The following is a 21,459-nucleotide window of genomic DNA, read 5'->3' as shown; positions in this document are numbered from 1 at the left end:
AACAAGTGCACCATATTCGTGATAAGCTCATTCTTATTTCATGATAATAGAAAAGGTGCTATCCTTCTTTGAAATGTTTCAGTGTCCTCCATAAGTTCTATCTCGTAAGGATCCCATACCATCCAGCAGTACTCCAGAAGAGGATGTCTTGTTCAATGAATGAATGGACCTTCGTTGAGCTGAAGCTTCTAATTATCACATTACTTCTCGCTATATCCAAACTGATCTTACTAATCACATTTTTTTCAAACAAGCAAAACAAAAATCATCTTTAGGTGTTGCCACCGAACTAAATCGCCTGCACTCACACTACATACGAGATGAGAATTAAAATATGCCCCTTTTAATATTTTCCCACCTATTAGCATAAACATAAACTACCTTATATATCTGCCAATTCTGGTCACAACTTTATTTGATAAAAACTTGTGTAGGCCATTTTCCGTGGAGGAAGGAGTGTCTTTTAATTCACTACAGTCATTATAATAGTAACAGCCTCTGCTGATAGAGGCCAGATATTCTCCCATTTATGGTGTAGGTGCCCAGCAGCTTATGTGGTCCAGGTTATCACTAGTAGGTGGGTTTGCTATTGCCCCAGCTCTCTCGAGCAGCTTAAGATACATGCAATGTAATAATTCCAACTACAATTAATGTAAATTACTAACAAACTTGACTGTGCTTTGCACTTGCTAAATATGTATGGGAATTATATATACATCCTAATCTCCTTCTCCCTCCCCCCTCAATCCATCACCCCTTCTCCCCTCTCTCTGACCTTGAGCGTTGTTTATTATTGCTAATATAACCTTGATTGGGAATTGAAGTTGGGTAAAGTGATTAGGGTTGTTGGGAGTATATGGCATATGAGAGACTTCTCATGCTGCTGGATCTGTGAAAATAGTAGCTTCAATAACAGTTTTTCACATAATTTTAGTATGTGAATGTATAGTAACTCCGTTTTGTACGAACAGATTCCTTAGTAGCAGTCTAATCATAACCCAGTATGCCACAAAACAACTTTCCTGTTTTCTGTTAAAACCAACTGCAAGAAAGAGAAAAAACAGCATTCAGTTGTTTATACAACTTTTGTTTGAAGTTATGTATAAGAAGAAAGAATATATATGGGAGAAACTATTTGTCTAATGGTTTAAATGCCCAGCTATCAAAGTTAGAACTGACTGTGAGAAAAGAAATGATACCTCACATGTTCAGAACACATCATTTTAGTTTTAACAGAGAACCTCTACATTGTTGTTTAAAAAATATGTAGCCTGTGTCTGTCAGAACTTTTTGAGTATCATGTAAAAACTTTGAAACAAATAGGTTGAGAACCTTTCAAGATTTTTGATAACAACATTAAACAATCACTTACTTTTAAATAGTAGTATAGATAAGACAAAAATTTGTCCATTGCAAAATACTGTACAGAAAAAACCACAAACATTATTTAATTATTGAGTTGACATTCTGAGCGGTGGAAATGCGTAATAACAAACACACTCTGAAATTGGGAGGAAAGTGGTTTCTTACACATTCTTTTTTTTTTTTCAGTGCTTGCTGTCAGCACTTTTGTTTAACAAGCATTATAAAAAGATCTAGCTTTTTTATGGGTTGATTACAGTTTTGGGGCATTAGCTGTTATTTGTTGGATTCAAGTGTATTGGTATTGCTAAATTATAGGATTACACTGGAAAAATTTTCATCTTCAGTTATCAGTGGTAAACATGTCAGACACATAACAGGTCTCAAAACACTGGCTCTATTATTGGTCAGTGTTGTCCAATTACTAGAAGACATGAAAACCACCTGAAAACTCTTCTGAATGATATTGTAGACTGCTGATAAGACAGTCTGAAGAACAGAATGAATGTGCTACAATGTAACGCAAATTTCCTCTTTGAGAAGATTGCTTTCATATCATTGAACCAAATACAATCGCAGAAGGGACGGATTCGCATCCAAACTCATCTATGGAACTGTGAAACATCTTTTGCACAGAAATGACAGAGGACACGGGACCATATAGCAGTTGTTTTACTGCTGTCCCCTTGCCCCTTCTGCTCTTCCTCCTGGATTATGAGACTACATTTCTTTTGTTTACATATATTTATGTGACTCCTGCAATTCTTTTCATGATCTTATACCCTTGTAATGTTGTGTATTTTCAGCAGTGCCCATATATTTGAAGGAAAAGAATTTATATAAAGTCTCAGAAATATATGATAGTTTCAGTCTTTAAATAATTAAACATGATCAGATATTGTGTTTCAAAATGAGAAGCTATTATGCTTCCTGTTCGCTGTTACATTAAGAGGAATGCAAATCCCCTCTAAGTTATTCTGAGTTGTAGGATGAATACAAATCATAATCAAAATGTTTGTTGGCATTTTTTAAAAGGAAGAAATCCAAGATGGACTTAAACATCAAGGTCATTGGATGCTCTAATAATGATTATTACATTGCCTTTAGAGAAACTGGATGAAGGCAATAGTGTTGCATGACACCACTGTTGGTGAAAGGTCGTAGCTACTGAGGAGATAACTGTCTAATCGAAAGTTCCATCTCTGATGGTTGCTGGAAATCTTGCTCACAATTGTCAGAGGAGTATACCAAATTAGAGGTGAAGAGGTGAAGTACAACAAGGGACAAGAATGAGAAAGAAAATCACTTGTGACCTTGTTGAAGAAATCATCACAGAATTCACTGGCAGAATTTTGTAGAAACAATGAGAAACCTAAATCAGGGAGAGAGGACATGGATTTGAACACCCTTTCAGAATAAATATGCAGTATCTTGACCGCAATACCTTCTAGTTCTGCATTGACTGTTTAGTATATTATTTTCTTGCAGTAAACTCATCAGAGTAAATTTGTATTTGAAGATGTGCTTCCTAGCCCAACAACAAATTAAAAAAAAATCCCAGAAAAAAGTCAAGAGTATAAATAACTTTTTCATAAATTAAGGAGGTAAAAAATTTTAAGATTGTTGGGTGATTTTATTGATGCAATCAGTGTTGACAGAAATGAATTTAACCAGAAGTAACATTATGTGGTTGTTGTATTTACTTTATGAACTATACAAATGGGTGAAATTGGTGTATCACTGTATAATGATAGGAGACTGATGCTTCATTTACAAACTGCACTGTAACTGTCTTTGTTTGAAATACTCCAATTCTCAAAACTGTACTGTCATGCTCATGAGAGAACGTAATGAACAATGAGTAACCATTAAGATTAGACAAATGCTGTGAGATCTATATATGTTGTTCTATTGTGCAATACACTTCTAAACTGGTGCTTGTAATGATGACACTCAACAATATTTCATAAAGGTAAACATCTTTATTGTCTTATGGTGTCTGTGCTCTTTTATCTTGCATGTAAGAGAAACTGTTAACTGTATGAAGTTTACTTTTGACTGCTAGTGGAAGTCTTTCAGTTAATTATCAGATATTTAAAATAAATTTTCTTCTTTTTCAGGAACAAGAGAAACTGAAGCTAATGTCAAGCACATCTCCTGAAGGAAAGTCATTGTACAATCAATGGATAATTAAAGACAACCGTAACATTGTTCATATACTGGAAGATCTGCCCTCTTGCAAGCCTGCTCTTGATCACTTGTGTGAACTGCTTCCCCGCCTGCAGGCGAGATACTACTCCATTTCATCATCTCCAAAGGTACATGAGCTATATTTACATACTGTAGTAATAAAGATGCAGTTGAATCTTAATGGTGTGTTCAAACTGTATCTTTAGTTAAGATTAAAATTCAGGTAGAACACTACTAACAGTGAAGAGTAGAAAAATTCATGTTACAGTCCTGATCTGGATAAAGTTTTAACTCCTTAATCACTAATTTCAATACACTGTATCCTGTGGAATGAACATTTGACTAGGAGATTATTTATTATACCTGCATAATATTGATAAATTCTGAATTGTCCATGAGACATCCTTAGAACCCCAGAATAACACTCTCTCTTCCTTTTGATATAAGTACTGATGTGGTTGAAATAATGCCAAAATGCAAAGGAATCAATCACAAGTTTCAAACAACTTGTGGCAGCTCATCCTGATAGTCTAATATTGCAGCTGTTTCTTATTCAGTGACATGACGCGTTCCATACTTTCCTTATGTGTTCAGCTTTATGTTGTTTCTATCTTTTTGTCAATTGTGGTTAACAAGACTCTCATTCCACTCTCTCCTATTTCTTGATTTACTCATTCTTCAATCATTCCTTGTAAAATGTAGGTAAATCCAATTTGTGAGCACAGTTCTTCCACTGCAGTTGTCTTTTGGGTTTTGCCTGATCGAACATTGTACTACATCTAGTTTTCTTCCTTCTCATCCATTTTTACCACTCTGTATCATTCACCCAACATGTCATGTTTGTAACTGTATTAACTGCTTCTGAACATGGAGTGTTAAGTTCCCTATCCTTTTTGGTATGGTAGTAAAGTATTATTTGGCAGCTGGACTGTGCACCTAAAACTTGTGTGTGGTGCATTATAAATAAAGTGCATGGGTGTACACAGTCTCTGGAGGATGAGAATGGTTCATCAAAGTCATGCATCTTTGCAATAGTTTACAGTTAAGCCACGGGCCATTCCACTTTTGCACAACACCTGCAGTTTCACTACACTACTTGTATGGAAAGTGTGCTAAATAGTATTCTGCAATTTATGGGCATACTTGCATTATATTCTGAAAGTGCTCCTCCCAAATTATTTAGCTATACTTTGGCTTGGCTGCTGGTACATCAATGTATTTAGAAGTGTGGTGACCATTGGCAGACCATTATTGGAGTGAGGTTCCAAGTTCGATTATTGAAATCCTATTATATTTCAGTCAGTCCTGACATGGTTGAATAGACATAATTTTTAGTTTGTTTGTCTGTTTATGTTACAAAAATATTTCAGAGTTTATGCTGTTGTTGGTCTGGCTGTATAGTAAGAGTGCATATACACTGAAGAGCCAAAGAAACTGGTACACCTGCCTAATTGATGTAGGGCCCCCACAAGCACGCAGAGGTGCTGCAACATGACGTGACGTGGACTCGACTAAACTAATGTCTGGAGTAATGTTGGAGGGAACTGACCCCATGAATCCTGCAGTCGGTCCATAAATGTGTAGGAGTATGAGGGGGTGGAGATCTCTTCTGAACAGCACATTACAAGGCATGCCGGCCAGATATGCTCAATATTGTTTATGTCTGGGAAGTTTGGTAGCCAGTGGAAGTGTTTAAACTCGGGAGAGTTTAGCAATACTGGACAATGGGGTTTTGTATTGTTCTGCTGGAATTGCCCAAGTCAGTCGGGAGGCACAATGGGTTGCAGGTGATCAGAAAGGATGTGTACATACATGTCACCTGTCAGTCATATTTAGGCATGTCATGTGTCCCATATCACTCAAACTGCACACGCCTGAGGCCATTACAGAGCCTCCTCCAGCTTGAAAAATCCCCTGCTGACATGGAGGGTCCATGGCTTCATAAGGTTGTCTCCATACCTGTATGCGTCTATCTGCTCAATACAATTTGAAACGAGACTCGTCCGACCAGGAAACATGTTTCCAGCCATCAACAGTCCAATGTCGGTGTTGGTGGGCCCAGGCGAAGCATAAAGCTTTTCGTCGTGCAGTTGTCAAGGGTACACGAGTGGGCCTTTGGCTCCAAAAGCCCATACCGATGACGTTTCATTGAATGGTTTGCACGCTGACACTTGTTGATGGCCCAGCTTTAAAATCTGCAGCAATGTGCTGAAAGATTACACTTCTGTCATGTTGATCCCCACTTCATCACTACCTCAGAGATGCTGTGTCCAATCACTCGTGTGCCGACTGTAACACCACATTCAAACTCACTTAAATCGTGATAACCTTCCATTGTAGCTGCAGTAACTGATCTAACAACTGTGCCATACACTCGTTGTCTTGTATAGGGATTGCCGACTGCAGCTCCATATTCTGCCTGTTTGGATATCTCTGTATTTGAATATGCATGCCTATACCGGTTTTTTTGGTGCTTCAGTGCATATTTCTCCTACAATCAGTCACTTTCTATATATCAGATCATACTAGAACACACTTACCTAAAATACATCACGTGTTTCTACACTGTTATCAGAATATTTAAACCATACTTTGTACTTAATAGTAACACCATGGTACTTGTGTAGACTTGCCTGGCTTACTCTGACCTGGACTGCTAGTGCTTAGTCAGTGACAAAGCTAATAATGTGTCAACAATGCCCAGTTGCATTCAACACTGTGGGTGCATAACTTCAGATGTTCAAGGCTAAGGCTACATAAGAATGACAAAATGCTCACATGCTGACATTTCTGTAAGTCTGCCATAAAAGGAAAAACTGAAGTAGTTTTGGTATTATATTACTGCCTGATCATTGACAAAATTTGATACTTTCACATCTTACAGATTGATATCTTTACTCAGAGGGCTGAATCTCTTTTCATTATTCATCATAGTAATTATGCTGCATGAAACTAAATAAATAACTGCACAAAATTTGGGGACAGGTCATTTGTGGCACATAAAATTCCATCCCTGCACATCCAGAACTGTGTGGCTATATAAAGTGTCACATTTCATAAATGATAAAAAATACCCAATGTTTTAGTGCAGACACATGAGTCTATAAATTACACAATGGGTTTTTGTCCAAATTTTCATATACATACAAAGAGTGGGAAATAAACAAATAGGATACGGAACTGACCAGTCTAGTTTTGCAAAGAAATATTTAGTTATTTAAAGTAATCAGGTAGTTAAGAAAAACTTAGTGATTTTAGGGAACATTTAAATATTTCACAAACAATTGCTGCTGGCTATGAAAATGAAGTGTCAAAAAGTTCATCTCTTCAAGGCCTAGCTATTTTGCACATAAAATGATACATTGTTGTGATATTTAAGTGCCAAAAAGGCTTCCTTTCAATCATATATTAAATGTAAGACTTTTTGGGAACAGAAGATGCTAGGAAAGCAAACAAGGTGTCAGTACCCCCCAGCGTCTCAGCATTTGGTTGCTGGTTTTGGGCTTGGTGACCCCAGGTTCCTGAGCTCTGGACTGGTAAACGCCATCAGTCCTCTGTTACCATAAACTCCAGGCATGCTTCAGCAACCACTGTGTGGTGCAGCGGTGGAATGTTGTGTGCTTTGCAGAACGTAGATTTGCTTCACTGCCTGGACCGCAAGGAAGGTACACACATCTATAAGAAAACCCTCAGCATCAAGGTGTGCGTGCCATCCCCCAAGTTGTATAAAGATTGCTCAGTCATGCAGAGCTCTGACTTGGTCAAGGGTTGTTTTCCTAGCATCTCATGGGATCCCTATGGAATGGTCCCATCAAACTACTACTACTACTGATGGGATGGGTGTATTCTCAGGTAGTACCTACACCCACTCATCAAAGAGAGCTCAGTTGTTTAATCCTCCCAAAAAGAAGTTGCAGAATTATGTAAAAGAGCATTAGTGTGCCATAACACTTTCATTGTAATGAAGAAACAGGGGAAATCTTTGAGATGGTCTCCCCTTTCTATATTCACAAGGCATTGGAAAGTATTGCTGGGTCCCTAAAAAGTGTCAAACGACTTTGTAATGGAACACTTCTAGCTGAAACAGCAACTCATATGTGCCTTCTAACCTCGGGGTCAGATGACACACTTTTCCACAGCTACAGTGTCTTTCTCAGCCATTGACCTTTGTTTTTGTTTCCCAGCTATTGCAGACTCAGTTCAGTGGGAAGTGGCTACAGATTTACATAGGCTATTTTTGAACAAAAGGATTGTGCAGAGGAGATGGTGACCCATATAACTTGAGATCCAGCGGGCTGGTGCAGAGTCCACCCCCCAGTCTAGTAACCATCTCGGACGACGGCCTGTACCTTTATGAACGATAACTGTCGATTGGCAATCAGAGCCAGACAAACAGCTCTGCGGAACTTCAAACTCCATCCAACTTCAGAAAAACCTTCATGTTTTCAAATCTGTATGAGAATAGAAGAGGGCTTCCTGGAAGGACTTCCATTAATCGATCTACTTCCACTGAGCAAGTTTGAGAATCAATAAGGTGGATTTCAGGCAAGGGCAGTGGACATCCCCTTACAGCCTTCTCAAGTAATGGGGTCTTGGTGGATGTGCCAGAAGATATGGCTCAGGTCTTAGCCGAACACTTTTTTGCTGGCACTACGTAACCCATACAAGCTCCTGCTTTTCAGGTGTTCCATAGGACTGCAGAGATGAGGGAACTCTCATTTCGTCTCACATAATGAGGAAGTCTACAAGCTTCAGCTTTCCATGTGGGAACTGGAATCAGCTCTGCCTGCAGCCAGAGACACTGTTCCAGGACCTGGTGAGATTCATTATGCCATGCTTCGTCATCTGTGCCCTGAAGTGAAAGGACAGCTCCTCTCTTGTTTCAATCAGATCAGGTTTGATGGACAGTACCCCAAAACTTGGGAGGAGGCGATATTAATTCCATTCTGGAAATCAGGAAAGGACCGAATTGCTCCCAACAGTTACCAGTGTGTGGCCCTTGATCGTATGGTTGACTGCCACTTCATCTGGATGCTTGAATCCTGAGGTCATCTGAGCTGCTCCCAGTGCGGTTTCAGGTGCTACTGTTCTGCCCTTGACAACTTAATTCTACTGGAGATTGTGATACAGGGTTCCTACTTATGCTGAAACCGTTTGGTTTGTGTGGTTTTTTGACCATGAAAAAGTATAAGACACTACCTGGAGGTACAACAACCTTTGCCAACTTCGTGAAAGGGGACTACATGGTCGCCTGCCACTTCTTATCCAATCCTTTCTTGAGGACCGGTGTTTTCAATATTGCTTTGGCGATGCCTTGTCTGACTGCTATGTTCCAGACAATGGGATCCCCCGAGGCAGTGTACTCGGTGTCACGTTGTTTGCCATCACTATCAATGGCATTTCCTCCGCAGTCAATGCTCTTTGTTTGTAGATGACTTTGCAATCTTCTACTCTTCCTTTGATCTTATAATGATGATGAGGCAGCTTCAGCTGACCATTAGAAGGCTGGAAACCTGGACCAGGACAACTGGTTTTCGGTTCTCACCAGAGAAGACTACATGTGTCAATCTTAACTGTGCTCGTTGAAGTTTTAACCAACCAGTGCTCACAGTGGGGAACAATATTTTACGTTTTTAAGAAACTGTGTGCTTTTTGGGTTTATTATTTGACTCCCAGTTAACTCCGCTCCCACACCTGAAAGACCTATATACAAAGGGCTTCCAGTCATTGAATATTTTGAAATGGGCTTAGTGGAAAAACATGGGGAGCTGACAGGTCCCGCCTCCTACAGTTTTATAGGGCATTTGGTCAATCACATTTAGATTATGGCAGCGTGGTCTATAGGTCAGCTCATATTTCCTACCTCAAGACGTTAGACGCTATCCACCATGAGAGCATTGGTATATCGACTGGAGCCTTTCGGACCAGCCCAGTTTAGAGTCTGTGTGCAGAGGCTTGTGAACCATCACTCTGGATTTGGCACTGTATCCTTTTGGCTCAACAGACATTGAAAATCTCAGCATCACCTCAGTCATTGTCATTTAGTGCAGTGGTCCAACCTGCCTTTGAATGGCTGTTCAGGAGTCGGCCCCATGTGACCAAGCCATTTGGGATACATGCTGTTGACTGTCTCAAGGATCTGGATCTATCAGACCTCCAAATACACATCTGGGGATGCAACCCTTTGCTACCTTGGTGTCTTCAGAGGCCTAAAGTTATTTCAAACTTGGCAATGCCTTTGAATCGTGTACAATGAATAAGATACATCAAATATTTCTCTAATATATTTTATTCCTTACTTTTAGAAAAAGCAATTTGTAAAACATTTGACCTTCTCTTTATGCAGACTATTTAGATTAACTGAAACACGTGGAATTAACATTGATTGCTGATGAATTATGTTCTCAACAATCAAAAATCAGTAACACTTCTTGGTTGTTCAGTGTGTTTTATTAGGAATTTAATGTGTATGATATATTGGGATAGGTGTGTATACATTTAAAGATAAAGTACTTTGATAAGACCTTAAAAATATATTTTGTGATGCAGTCTAAGTGTATAGATAAAACTTTGTACATTTAACAGGTTATAGTTGAGGCTGTTAAAATTTAAGGTGTAACCAGGCCCAAACCTGAGACCCATGACAAAGTAGATTGCTAGTCAAAGATGCTACTGCTACCCTAAGGACAACTTGTTGCTTAATGAGTCAGTCTTCTTTACTAGCAGTGGTCAGTCATTCTTGTGTAGTTATTGGTCACTGAACATTCATGGTCATGTAAGAAACACTTGATTTAATTCGTTGATGAGATAGTTAAACATATGTCCTCATTCTCATATATTTCAAGAATTTGTCCAGTGATCTTCATATTTAATGATATAAATGATGTAATTCTCCATGAAGAGCACCCCCCCCCCCCCTTCCCCCCTCCCACCTGTTGTAAATTTCAGCACAGTGCTCCTTTATCACCTTATTTTCCTAAGTAAAGCTAATTTTCCTGGCTTACTTATGAGGTACAACAACATTTCACAATGTATGAACACATTTTTATAGAATCATTTGGTTGGCTTTTGTAGCCATCTTGTAGCAGAGTTTCTGACTAACACACCGATCACTAGGGCATAATCCCTGATGCTGCTGTCTATAGCTGGATTGTCACCCATCCGTATGTCACACGCTGTTGGTCGCCTCTGTCACTCAGATAGGACATAGCCTAAGGTGGAAAACCATAAGAAAAGTCACTCGTTGAACAAAGTGCAAAGACAGTATTATCAGAGTACCATACTGTAGTGGCTCTGATTTATTGGTTTTGGTGTAGTAGTAGTACGGGAGCATCCCCACACTTGTGAAAATAATCCAAATCTTCTCAATTTACGTGCAAGAAAACCTAATAATACTACTATTAGTATAATAATATAAAAATATCCTGTGGCAAATGGAGCATAAGAAAGTGATAAAAGAAGGGAGATGTGAGTTAAAGTAAAACTGATTTCTAGAGAAAGATACATTGTACAATCGAAAAATTAATATGTGCAGGTACATCACAGGAAGTATGTATCCAATTACCAATAAGCAAACAAGTCTGACCACGGATAAAACTATTTTTCATTTATTTCATATACATGCAGCTTCATGTAATCATAATTTTACTCTTTATTTGTATCACATTCCTGCTAGTTCATTATGATATTAATAACTACTGTGTGCTCCTCTAGGTGTATCCAAATTCAGTGCATGTGACAGCAGTGTTGGTGGATTATACGACACCTACTGGTCGCCACAACAAGGGTGTTGCAACAAGTTGGCTGAAGAAGAAGCAACCAAAAGAAGATTTTACACCCACTACTCCAATCTACATTAGAAGATCACAGTTCAGGTAATAGTGCAAATGCTTAATCTGGCTCTAGTGAAATTAGCATTGTATGGTTCTTTTTTAATCTGTTCCAAAGCAACTGGATGCCTGTTCACTGCTTAATGATGTAGTTACATCTCTTGTTTTAGGTCTCGTAACTGATTAAAAATTAACATGAGGACTTGTGCTTGAATGTGATTTGGGTTAAATTTATCTGTAAAACATTCCAACTAACTTCTATTACTGCTGCTGCTTGATTGTCAAGGCAGCTGAAATTGTTCTGTGGGAATAAGCAATCACACAGTTAACTAAAATATTCACATTTCACTTCAGTATCTCTCCTTGTAGCCTTCTTTCGAATGTAAATAGTTACTTTATAACTGTAGCAAAGAGATAAGTTTACATAGGAAATCGCAGACATAGAGAACAAAATTCTCCTTTAACCTTATGACTGAACATTCTTCAGCAACAACTGAGATGACTTGAGATAAATATATTGGTTTTTCTGGCTACATGATATTGGTTTTTCTGGCTACATGGTAACCAGCTTACTGCACTGTACTCCATATATAGAACACAAAGGGAGAGCTGATGTAAGGCATAAACTGGGGAAGGGGTAAAATACCGATTTACAAATTGGCAGCCGAAAGATAAAACTTCGCCAAGTAGCGTCTAGATTCAGTGTTATTATTATTATTGGCAATATGCATCTGCAGCAGTTGATCCTTTCACATACACTTAGTTTTTATTTTCCAATTTTGCTCATTACTTTGCCTCTTTTAAAGAAAAGCTATACTAGTTAATGATAGCATAGACAATAAATATATTCAAAAAACCCAGTCAAGGTGACAGTGATTTAGCTGATGGTCACTTTCAGGGGGAATAGTGTTCAAATTGGGGTTCAAATCACTGTCTACTGACCCAGATTAAGGTTTTCTGTAGTTTTCATAAATTGATTTGGATGAAGCTTGGGATAGGTCCTTTGAAGAGGACACTGCCAATTTCCGAACCTCTTCCTTATTCAATCAGAGATTGTGCCCAGTCTCTGATGACCTTGTTGTCAGTAGGAAGTTAAACTGTAATCTTTCTTAATTACTTTCAGGCTTATTTTGTATTAATGTTACAGCCATATCAATCCTCATTTGTTATGCGGTTGGGCTCTTTGAATGTGATTTTGTTCTTCTGTTTGAAGTCATTCCTGTTTGTAACTGAATTAAACAAATATTTCTGACTATCTAAGGAAAGCAGATTGTGCTTATTATATTTTTCTACAGTGAACTGACATTATTCCAGTGCCTGGATAAGTTAGTCAAAATGCTCAATTCTACCTGATTTGTACTTGCAAATATCTCACATTGTGTTAACTTGGGGATGGGACTGCTATTGTACTTTGCGTACTTTGACTCAGAAATGTCCAATGGCATAATATTTTGAAGCAGTGTAACAGAGGTCAAAAATTATTACCATACAGTAGTCTGCAGTACGTGTGCAATGTAAATCAAATAAAGATCTGGCAGATGCATTTCAGGGACTTTGGGGTTCTTACAATCATGTGCCAGTATACAGGGTGTTCCATTTATCCGATGAGTGCATGTACAGCACAGTAGATAGCAGGCAGTAAGGGCACTTTTGCCCTGTGAATGAGATGCTGTGTTGCCTCACTACTACTGCAGTACTAAATTAAAAATATATGCAAATTTTGTACTCACCCATGTCATACAAGGAGGTGGTGGAACTGCGTGCCATAGTTTTCCTCACATTTCTGATATCTACTCAAGAAATTATTCATCACACGATGTAATTCTCTTTGAGAAATAGAATTAATTGACTTGCAGATCTTATTGTTGAGTTTCTGTAATGTCTGTGGATTTGTTGGATGCACTTTATCCTTTAGTGCTCCCCTCAAATGGAAAACACACAGAGTTGAACTGGGAATACGCTTGGGCCAGATATTGTTGCTAATGACTCTGGCATGGAACACATCGTGAATTATGTGCAAATTGGCTGTATGAGCCCTTGTCAAAACCTACGGAAAAAGTGCAAAGCTTCATACTCTTGCACTTATTTAATTAAAAATGGTTGCAAAATCTTTTGCACTTATTTTTCACTTTTAACTGTGTTATTAAAAAAAACTGGACCTATTATTCTGTCAGCACTAACTGCACACCACACTCCTATTTTTTGATCATGAAGTGCTTCAATGGAATAGGTCTGTCAGTGCTACAATTCTGAGAGTTTTGGGAATTGACATACTCTTGTATATGGAACCAAGTCTTGTCTGGAAACAGAAGAGGTGAGGATCCATTTCACCATCATGCACTTGTTTCAACACACGTTCACAAAATATAACCCTGTGCACAGAATCACCAGGTTTAAGTACTTGCACTGATGTTACTTTATATGGCCTTAGTCCAAGTAACTTAGTTGTTCTTTGAACAGATGTGTAAGAAATTTGGATTTGCTGTGAAAGACATCTGAGAGACTTAATAATGCAATTTTCCAGGCATTATGCAATGTCATCAAGATTAACTTCTGTGACCACTGTACGACGTCATTTACACTTCTTGTCATGAAAACTTCCCATATCATAAAGTTTATTCATTAATTTGTGAATTACATCACAACTCAGAATTCAAACACCTGGCAACCTCTGTTCAAACAATCTCTGGACAGTAAGACTGAACTCCGTACAGGCATACAAATTGTAAATAAACACTCATTGTGGAATGGAACAATTTGGTATTGCCATTGCTGCATTCATAGACTTCACTGTTACACCCATGATGTTTGTTTTACTGCTTGAATGACACAGGCTGAAGGGGTTTGCAGTGCAGTATTGAGAGGGAGACATGGAACCCATTCGACCAGGCTATGTGGTTCCGGTTCATGATGAACACAACCCCATGCACACGGTCATCACATAAATGGATACACTGTATTTACCTCCTAATGATATTTGTGGTTAATGGTTAGCTAGTGAATTTAACATTAATTGTAAAATTAACAGCCACAATGCTTAAATTAAGAATGCTTCTGTAGACTTCGCATTCCTGCCTACTACTTTGAATGGAGTTTTATGTTCTGGTGCAAAAGCCATTAACAGGTTGCTGGCAAACATCAAGGGTACCAGCTGATTGGAAAAAAACTGAAGGTAATTCAGCTTTCAAGAATAGTTGTTAGAACTTCTTTATGCTAAGGCATTGACCTTTTTAGAAAACAACAGTCACCTCTATAAATTCCGCCTGCTTAGCTGAGTGGTAATGGGTCTGCCTGCCATGCAGTGGGTTTGATTCCTGGCCAGGTTGGAGATTTTCTCTGCTTGTGGACTGGGTGTTGTGTTGTCCTCATCATCACTTCATTGTTACCAACACGCAAGTCACCCAATGTGGCATCACCTGAAATAAGACTTGCAACTCGTTGGCCAAACTTCCCTAGTTGGGGCCTCCCAGCCATCAATGCCACACGCTCATTTCATTTACCTTCATAAAAATTGTTCCGGCGTAACCACAAACACCGGAATGAAGAGGTGGCATGCAAGAGCAGAGAAGGTGATGAAAAAAGGGCAGCCAATGGTGCGCATAATCGGATGGTGCCGCACCAGGCGCGCCCCCTGCAGCAAGTGAATATATCCGCAGCTCCTGCTAGCCTCTGCTGCCTAGATCAGCCCAAGCCTGCAGTGTGTTTAGTGCTTCACTATCAGACTGTATTGTTTTGATGCCGCCTCTCTCTAGCAACATTGGCTATAGTCAAGTTAAGTATTGTCAATTTGCTTTCTGGGAATAAAACTCCTAATGTTATTTGACTGAATTGTTGTATAGCACTCCGAGAACACTGCATCCCATAGGCACCCTATTAGTAATGAGTGGGGCAAGACACCATTAAAATAATTATGGATTCTACAAATAGATATCATGTGAAACTCAGCTGACTCTGTTCCTCCATGAGCACCAGAAGATGATGTGTAACAACAGCCAAGTTAATTTCATCATCTTAAACTTCCAGAATGTACTCGGTACAATTACAAACTGCAATGTAGTGAACAAAATAAAAGTTTACTCATTACTGGATGAAATTTGTAACTGAATTAAGGACTTCCTAGAAGACATAATTTGACAGGAAAGAACATTGAAATAATAGAAGATTGCAGAGGGAAACGCAGGATGACCTGCAGAGGATAGACAACAAAAGCAAGGATTTGCTTTTTGGCACTGAATGTTAAATAAGCAAAGAGATCCATTGCTTTTCAGTTATGCTATTAACTATAAATCACTGAGAGAAAAGTAACAGCCATAAAATACCTAGGACTAATGATCCAGAGTGACCTGGAGTGGAACAACTCCTAGCTGTAGGAAAAGCAGAGGGTCAGGCTGAGGTTCAGTGGAAAAAGTGACTTACAAAACATTTGTAGACTAATTCTTGAGTACAATCAATCCTGTCGGAGGAATATCCACAACTGAGCATTGTACCAGAGGTTGAAAATACTGCTGCAGTTGTAAGGTTCTATTATTTAGAACACGACCAGCTTCAGGCTCTTATATGTCCATCTTCAGGTGTTATAACTTAGTGCTGTGACCCCAGGTGCCATGGTGGACAAGTACAGAACACAGTGTATTGCCAGTGAACGTGCTCTGCGCACGCTGGTAATTCACCACATCCTGTACTTATCCACCGTGATGCTCGGGGTCACAGCATGAAGTTACACCACCTGAAGATGGGCGTATAGGAACCTGAAACCAGTCATATTCTAAATAAAAGAACCTTTCAACCTCTGGTAATTCTTGAGTATTGCTCATCAGACTGAGACCCTTACCAGGCTGAATTAATAGAACAGATAGAGAAGATCAACGATAAGTGACATTTCATACATGCTCTTTTGATCTGGATGAGTGTTATGGAGGTGCTCCACAAACTTCAGCAGCAGTCACTGCAAGAGGGGCATTGTGCATCACAGAGATTTACTGTTGAAATTGTGTGAATGTACATTCCAAGAAGAATCAGGGAACTATTACCTCTACTTGCTTCATTCCTGAAATGACCACAAAAAGAATATCTGAGAAATTAGATCTTGCTTGCAGTTGTTCTTCCCATTATCATTCACAAATAAAACAAGGAAAGGAAGGTTGGGGAGGAGGGGGGACGATATGGTACCAGTAACACCATCCACCACACCACGCACTCTAAGGTGGACATGGTGTATAGATGTAGATACAGAAATTTATCAGAATGTTTGGACTCGTGGGTTTTTTTTTTTTTTTTTTTTTTCCTGGTTAACACATGTGTTCATATTAAAGTTGTAACTTTTCCAGTATACAGACTGCTGAATATCTTCTTTGCTGAATATCTTCTTTCTAATCAATAAAATGAAGCAAATACGTGTGTGTGTGTGTGTGTGTGTGTGTGTGTGTGTGTGTGTGTGTGTGTTATTAACTTGTTTTGTGTGTTCTGAAAACTTAGTTATGATTTTTTTTGATGTCCCTATTGTCAACTCAATGCTTCAAGGGTACAGTGAGTAGTTACTTTTAATCCTCGTCTTGTCTGTATTCCTCCCAGGACAATTTTAATGCATATTGTCAGTCACTCCAGATCCTTAAGGCTCCCTTTGATGATGAGATTTATGGAATGAATGAATGAATGAATGAAGCAATCAATTAATCTGATTATAAATTCTTCTCTAAAAGCTAATTTTCCCATTTATTTGGAAAAAATATATAATTTTGTCAAGTGCTAATTTCCACCAGCCCCTCATTTCTCATACTGAGTGAATATTAACTATAAAATGAGTCTGCAGGAATTATTGCTAAAACTGTTGCTTCCTAGTGAGATGGAGCTCTGTCATTCACAGTCCAAATTTGATGGGACAAACCATAACAGTTTATCAGTCACGGATTCTGTAGAGTTGTTTCATTGGTCTTTAGCCCCAGAGAACTCAGAGACTTTTCAGTCTCTTGGCTACTGAAATCATTAAGTTTTTCATTCATGTCTGTATTGATCTGAAACAATTATTCATGTCTGTATTTCTTTGCAGGCTGCCAACAAGAACTCAGACACCCATTATAATGATTGGCCCAGGGACAGGTCTGGCACCTTTCCGTGGGTTTATTCAAGAACGGCATCTTTCAAAAAAAGAAGGTAGAGCCACTTATCTGTTGTTGTCGATATTTTTGTTTATCTGCTATGGTTAACCTGCAATTAATAACTACTGAAAATTGCTTTTGCTAGAATGATAGCTTATGCGGTATAGAAGTTGAACTAGATGTTGATAAATAAAAGCATTGATGTTCACATATAATGCTGACAGGAAGGCAGTACACACACACAGATACTATGAATACTGAAGTTGAGGTGTCCAAAATGGGAATTCCAATCTTTCATGATGTGTGAGGTTACATGAAAGATTACCAGTAAAAATTCAAAACTTGCATCGATGAGTAAATCATGGGTTGACTCACCCTTAACAGTGTTGTGTTTCAATACTTAAAGATGCATTATAGAGAGGTTTGGATTCACCCTAGCACATTGTCACACAGGCTGGTAATTGGCAACTGGGCACGATCACTTCTCGTAATCTTGGCATAAGAAAAATTGATAAAAGGAGTCATTAGGCATTAAGAAGCACACCTATGGAGAATGTACAATATTGGTATTATTGTGGCTGCATTATCTTTCTCGTTCTAATACAGGACATAGAGTACTTTTGCTTTGCAGCCATCCCACCTGGTACGCCTGTGTGCTTGTCTCCTGCAGCTTTTCAAAAGAGAATATTTGATTTTGATATTGAAACAGATTCCCATTTGTCAGAATGTGTGCTTCAGGTTCACCATGTGCAACTTACTATTACTCATATTAACTTTTTTTAACACAGAGTATTGATATTTGGATTATTTTACAGGGAAGCCAGTTGGTGACACTATACTGTATTTTGGCTGTCGTAAGAAATCTGAAGATTTTATCTATCAAGATGAACTGGAACAGTATGTCAATGATGGTTCACTTAAGGTATGGATCATAGTTTGACCTCAGGGGGTTTTATACTGCATTAATTGTGGGTATAGTGCTGAGCAAATTGAATCAGTCAGGTTGCTCAATTTTGATTAACTGTTCACAGATCTATGTTGCATTCTCAAGAGACCAAGCAGAGAAAGTCTATGTTACCCACCTACTACAGAAGAACAAAGATGAAATCTGGAGTATCATTGGAGAAAACAATGGGCACTTATATGTTTGTGGGTAGGTAATCCTGAACACTATATTTTGAGAATACTGGTGTAAATTTGTTATAAAAAGCGATTACAGGCATTTCTTTTTGTCATTTACAGAGATGCAAAGAATATGGCACGCGATGTGCATGACATTGTTGTGAAAGTTGTCATGGAAAAAGGAAACATGTCAGAGTCAGAAGCTATGGCCTATGTGAAGAAGATGGAGAACCAGAAAAGATACTCTTCAGATGTATGGAGCTGAAGCTGCTGGTTCAGAAGTCAAGGCATGTGATATCACTACAGAAAGCACAGATGAAATGAACTGTGACATTCCCATGAGAATCATTTTTGTTTCCATAAAGTGGCAGTGTCTGCAGCATTTTCGTTTTGTAAAATGTTGAAACTGCCCAGATTTTCATCAGTAGGGACAGACATTTATGTGATCATTTTAATGTGAAACTACAGTTATTTTTTTTATGAAGAGAGACTTTGTATTTATAGTAAATAGATGTGAATTGTTAATCATGTGCAACTTTAAACCTGCGAAACCCTCTTTGTCTATACTGCAGAAATGCAAACCTCACCATTTAGTTTTTTGTGCAAGGTTCCAGAATGAAATTTGTGTTGTTTGACAGAATAAGAAGGCACAAGTTTTCAAAATGAATTTCATGAGGTTTGACAGAATAATGACGATACTCAATTACTCAATTTCTTTGTAATAATTCTGGCCCTGTGTTAACAATTTTCTAGTTCAGGTGACTGGAAAAATATCTCACAAAGGCAGCTGTGATCTATAGTCTTTATATCAAATTGCTTTTATATAAATTTCAAATCTTTAGATTCCTGGCTTGTTTGACACATTTTGCATAGATAACTGTGATATATTTTGCAGCATTCTTTGTCTAAACAGTTTTGCCTTAAGCCAAGATCACACCAGTCTACTGTTTTAAGTATCACTGTAAGTTATTCCCTTGAGTACGGTAACTATTGAATAAGAAATGCTTTAATATTTGATCAAATGTAAAAAAGAAAAACATTGATCCAGAAATAATCTGGGTGCTAAAATATTTATGTGAAATTCACTGGAAGTGATATTTAAAGTATTAAAGTATTGTTTAAAATAAGTCTTTATGCTAATGTTTTATTTTCCTTGTGGTATTGCCATCCAAATAAATGATATTGAAACTTTTTGCAGTTGTGCACATGCCAGTATTCCAGTTTACAAGAGTGACACTGTTGGAGAGATGATGATGCACTAGAAGGATCAGTTGACAAAACAGTAAAATGGAACAAGGCAGCATAATATTAAAATTTTCATCTGTTTACTGAAAATTTAAATTTATATCATTTATAAGAAAACAACCACACATCAAAAATGAAATTAGCCTGTTAACGGACTTTAAAGATTTCACTTCATATACTAAAACATGATACCATAAGTTTACAACATAAGTGTACAACAATGTTGACACCGTCGTGTAATGCAACAGATAGTTTTTGGGGGAAAAAATTTTTATTTAGGGTGAAAAATTGTGTACACCACAAAACAACTGTTGTTTCTTGGAGTGCTTTCTTCTTCTGCAATTATTAATTCTGGCATTTAGTTTTATGTGTACTGTTGGAGTAGAAAATGTACACACCTTATGTAATAGGTAATATTTGAAGGTAGTTTAGCACAAAAGGAAAAAGTCCATTTATTTAAGTATTAATTTGTCAAGAGATATTCGGTCCGTCAAGCCCTGTTTCAAGTAAGTATGGGGGTGGGGGTGGGGGGGAAATCAGGGCCTACAGCCAGCAATCTGTGTGAACTGACACAGTATCCATTTCAAGAATATCAACGAGTTCCTCAGGATGACATTTGGAGGCTGTTTGCTTCCGTATCACAGTGAATACAAGACTGTATTTGTGTCTGCAGCAGTCACACCTCCTACTGATGATAACAGACATCAGTCCTCAAGGGACTGAAAGTTAAGTCATTTAATATCAATTATGTGATGAACAACTCCACAATGATTGATAAATACTGGATTAGTACTTCTTGGTGTAACCCTACCCACTTCCATTAGTGCAAAAAAATTATTGTGTGTTTACGGACCTATTCCTCTTATTTGCTACTATAAGGGAGTGAAGAAAAGAGTTACTGTGAAGAAATGCTGAGACTGGAGAAATTAACATAAATTAAGGTAATATGGGTGGCAAGAACCAAGGACATGTTATAGTGCCACTTTCCACCTGCGGAGTTCTGAAAAACTGGTGTCTGGGGGAAGAATCTAGATGGCACATTTGGTGGAATAGGACTACAAAATGTCATTCATTCTCACCACCCACCTGGCCTTAATTTTCATTAATTTCTTTGCGCATAGCATTTCTTCACAGTAACTGTTCCTTTCTTCACTCCCTTTTAATTTTCTGCATCTTTCATTTCCTGAACTGTCCATTACCCCCCCCCCCTTTCACACTTCTATCACATACAATGCAATTAGCTTTCCAATCTTATTATCTCATGTATGATGTTTTGGCAGTAATCTCTGTCTTGCATGTTACCCAATCTTCCAGCTTTAAGCTCTCAGATTTTCAAATCTCATCTGGTGCAGTCCCCATCAATCAGACTGTCCTCCTCCTCCTGTCTGGTAAGACTCCCATGACCCAGGGTTCTGGGTGACTTTCCAAACTCTATCCCTTTCCCTAAACTTCACGAGTCCTTTCCCTTCAACCCTTCTGCCAGAAGGAGCCACAGTCTCCGAAATCTTGAAAACATGTGTTTCCTCCTGCTGCTGCTTGATGAGTAGATTTTACATCTATCCAGTAACTTTATATTTTCAAGATTTGATTATTTTCATTGATATCCTATAATTAAA

The 21,459-nt window shown here is 38.3% G+C and overlaps 1 protein-coding gene across 1 annotated transcript in view; it reads left to right on the top strand.

Annotated features, from left to right (window-relative positions):
* Positions 1-19,725, top strand: part of LOC126473594 (NADPH--cytochrome P450 reductase) — a 204,628-nt gene extending 184,903 nt beyond the window's left edge. The window contains exons 10-15 of the mRNA XM_050100741.1: positions 3,483-3,680; positions 11,266-11,426; positions 17,428-17,531; positions 18,292-18,398; positions 18,508-18,629; positions 18,719-19,725. Of these exons, the coding sequence (XP_049956698.1) occupies positions 3,483-3,680; positions 11,266-11,426; positions 17,428-17,531; positions 18,292-18,398; positions 18,508-18,629; positions 18,719-18,863 (837 nt within the window). The 3' untranslated portion in view covers positions 18,864-19,725. The remainder of the gene's footprint in view (positions 1-3,482; positions 3,681-11,265; positions 11,427-17,427; positions 17,532-18,291; positions 18,399-18,507; positions 18,630-18,718) is intronic.
* The last annotated feature ends 1,734 nt before the right edge of the window (positions 19,726-21,459 follow it).

Source organism: Schistocerca serialis, chromosome 4 (assembly GCF_023864345.2).
Source record: "Schistocerca serialis cubense isolate TAMUIC-IGC-003099 chromosome 4, iqSchSeri2.2, whole genome shotgun sequence".
In the NCBI taxonomy this organism is placed as follows: Eukaryota; Metazoa; Arthropoda; class Insecta; order Orthoptera; family Acrididae; genus Schistocerca; species Schistocerca serialis.
Note: the sequence above shows the minus strand (reverse complement) of the source record. Positions and strands in the feature narration are given on the sequence as shown.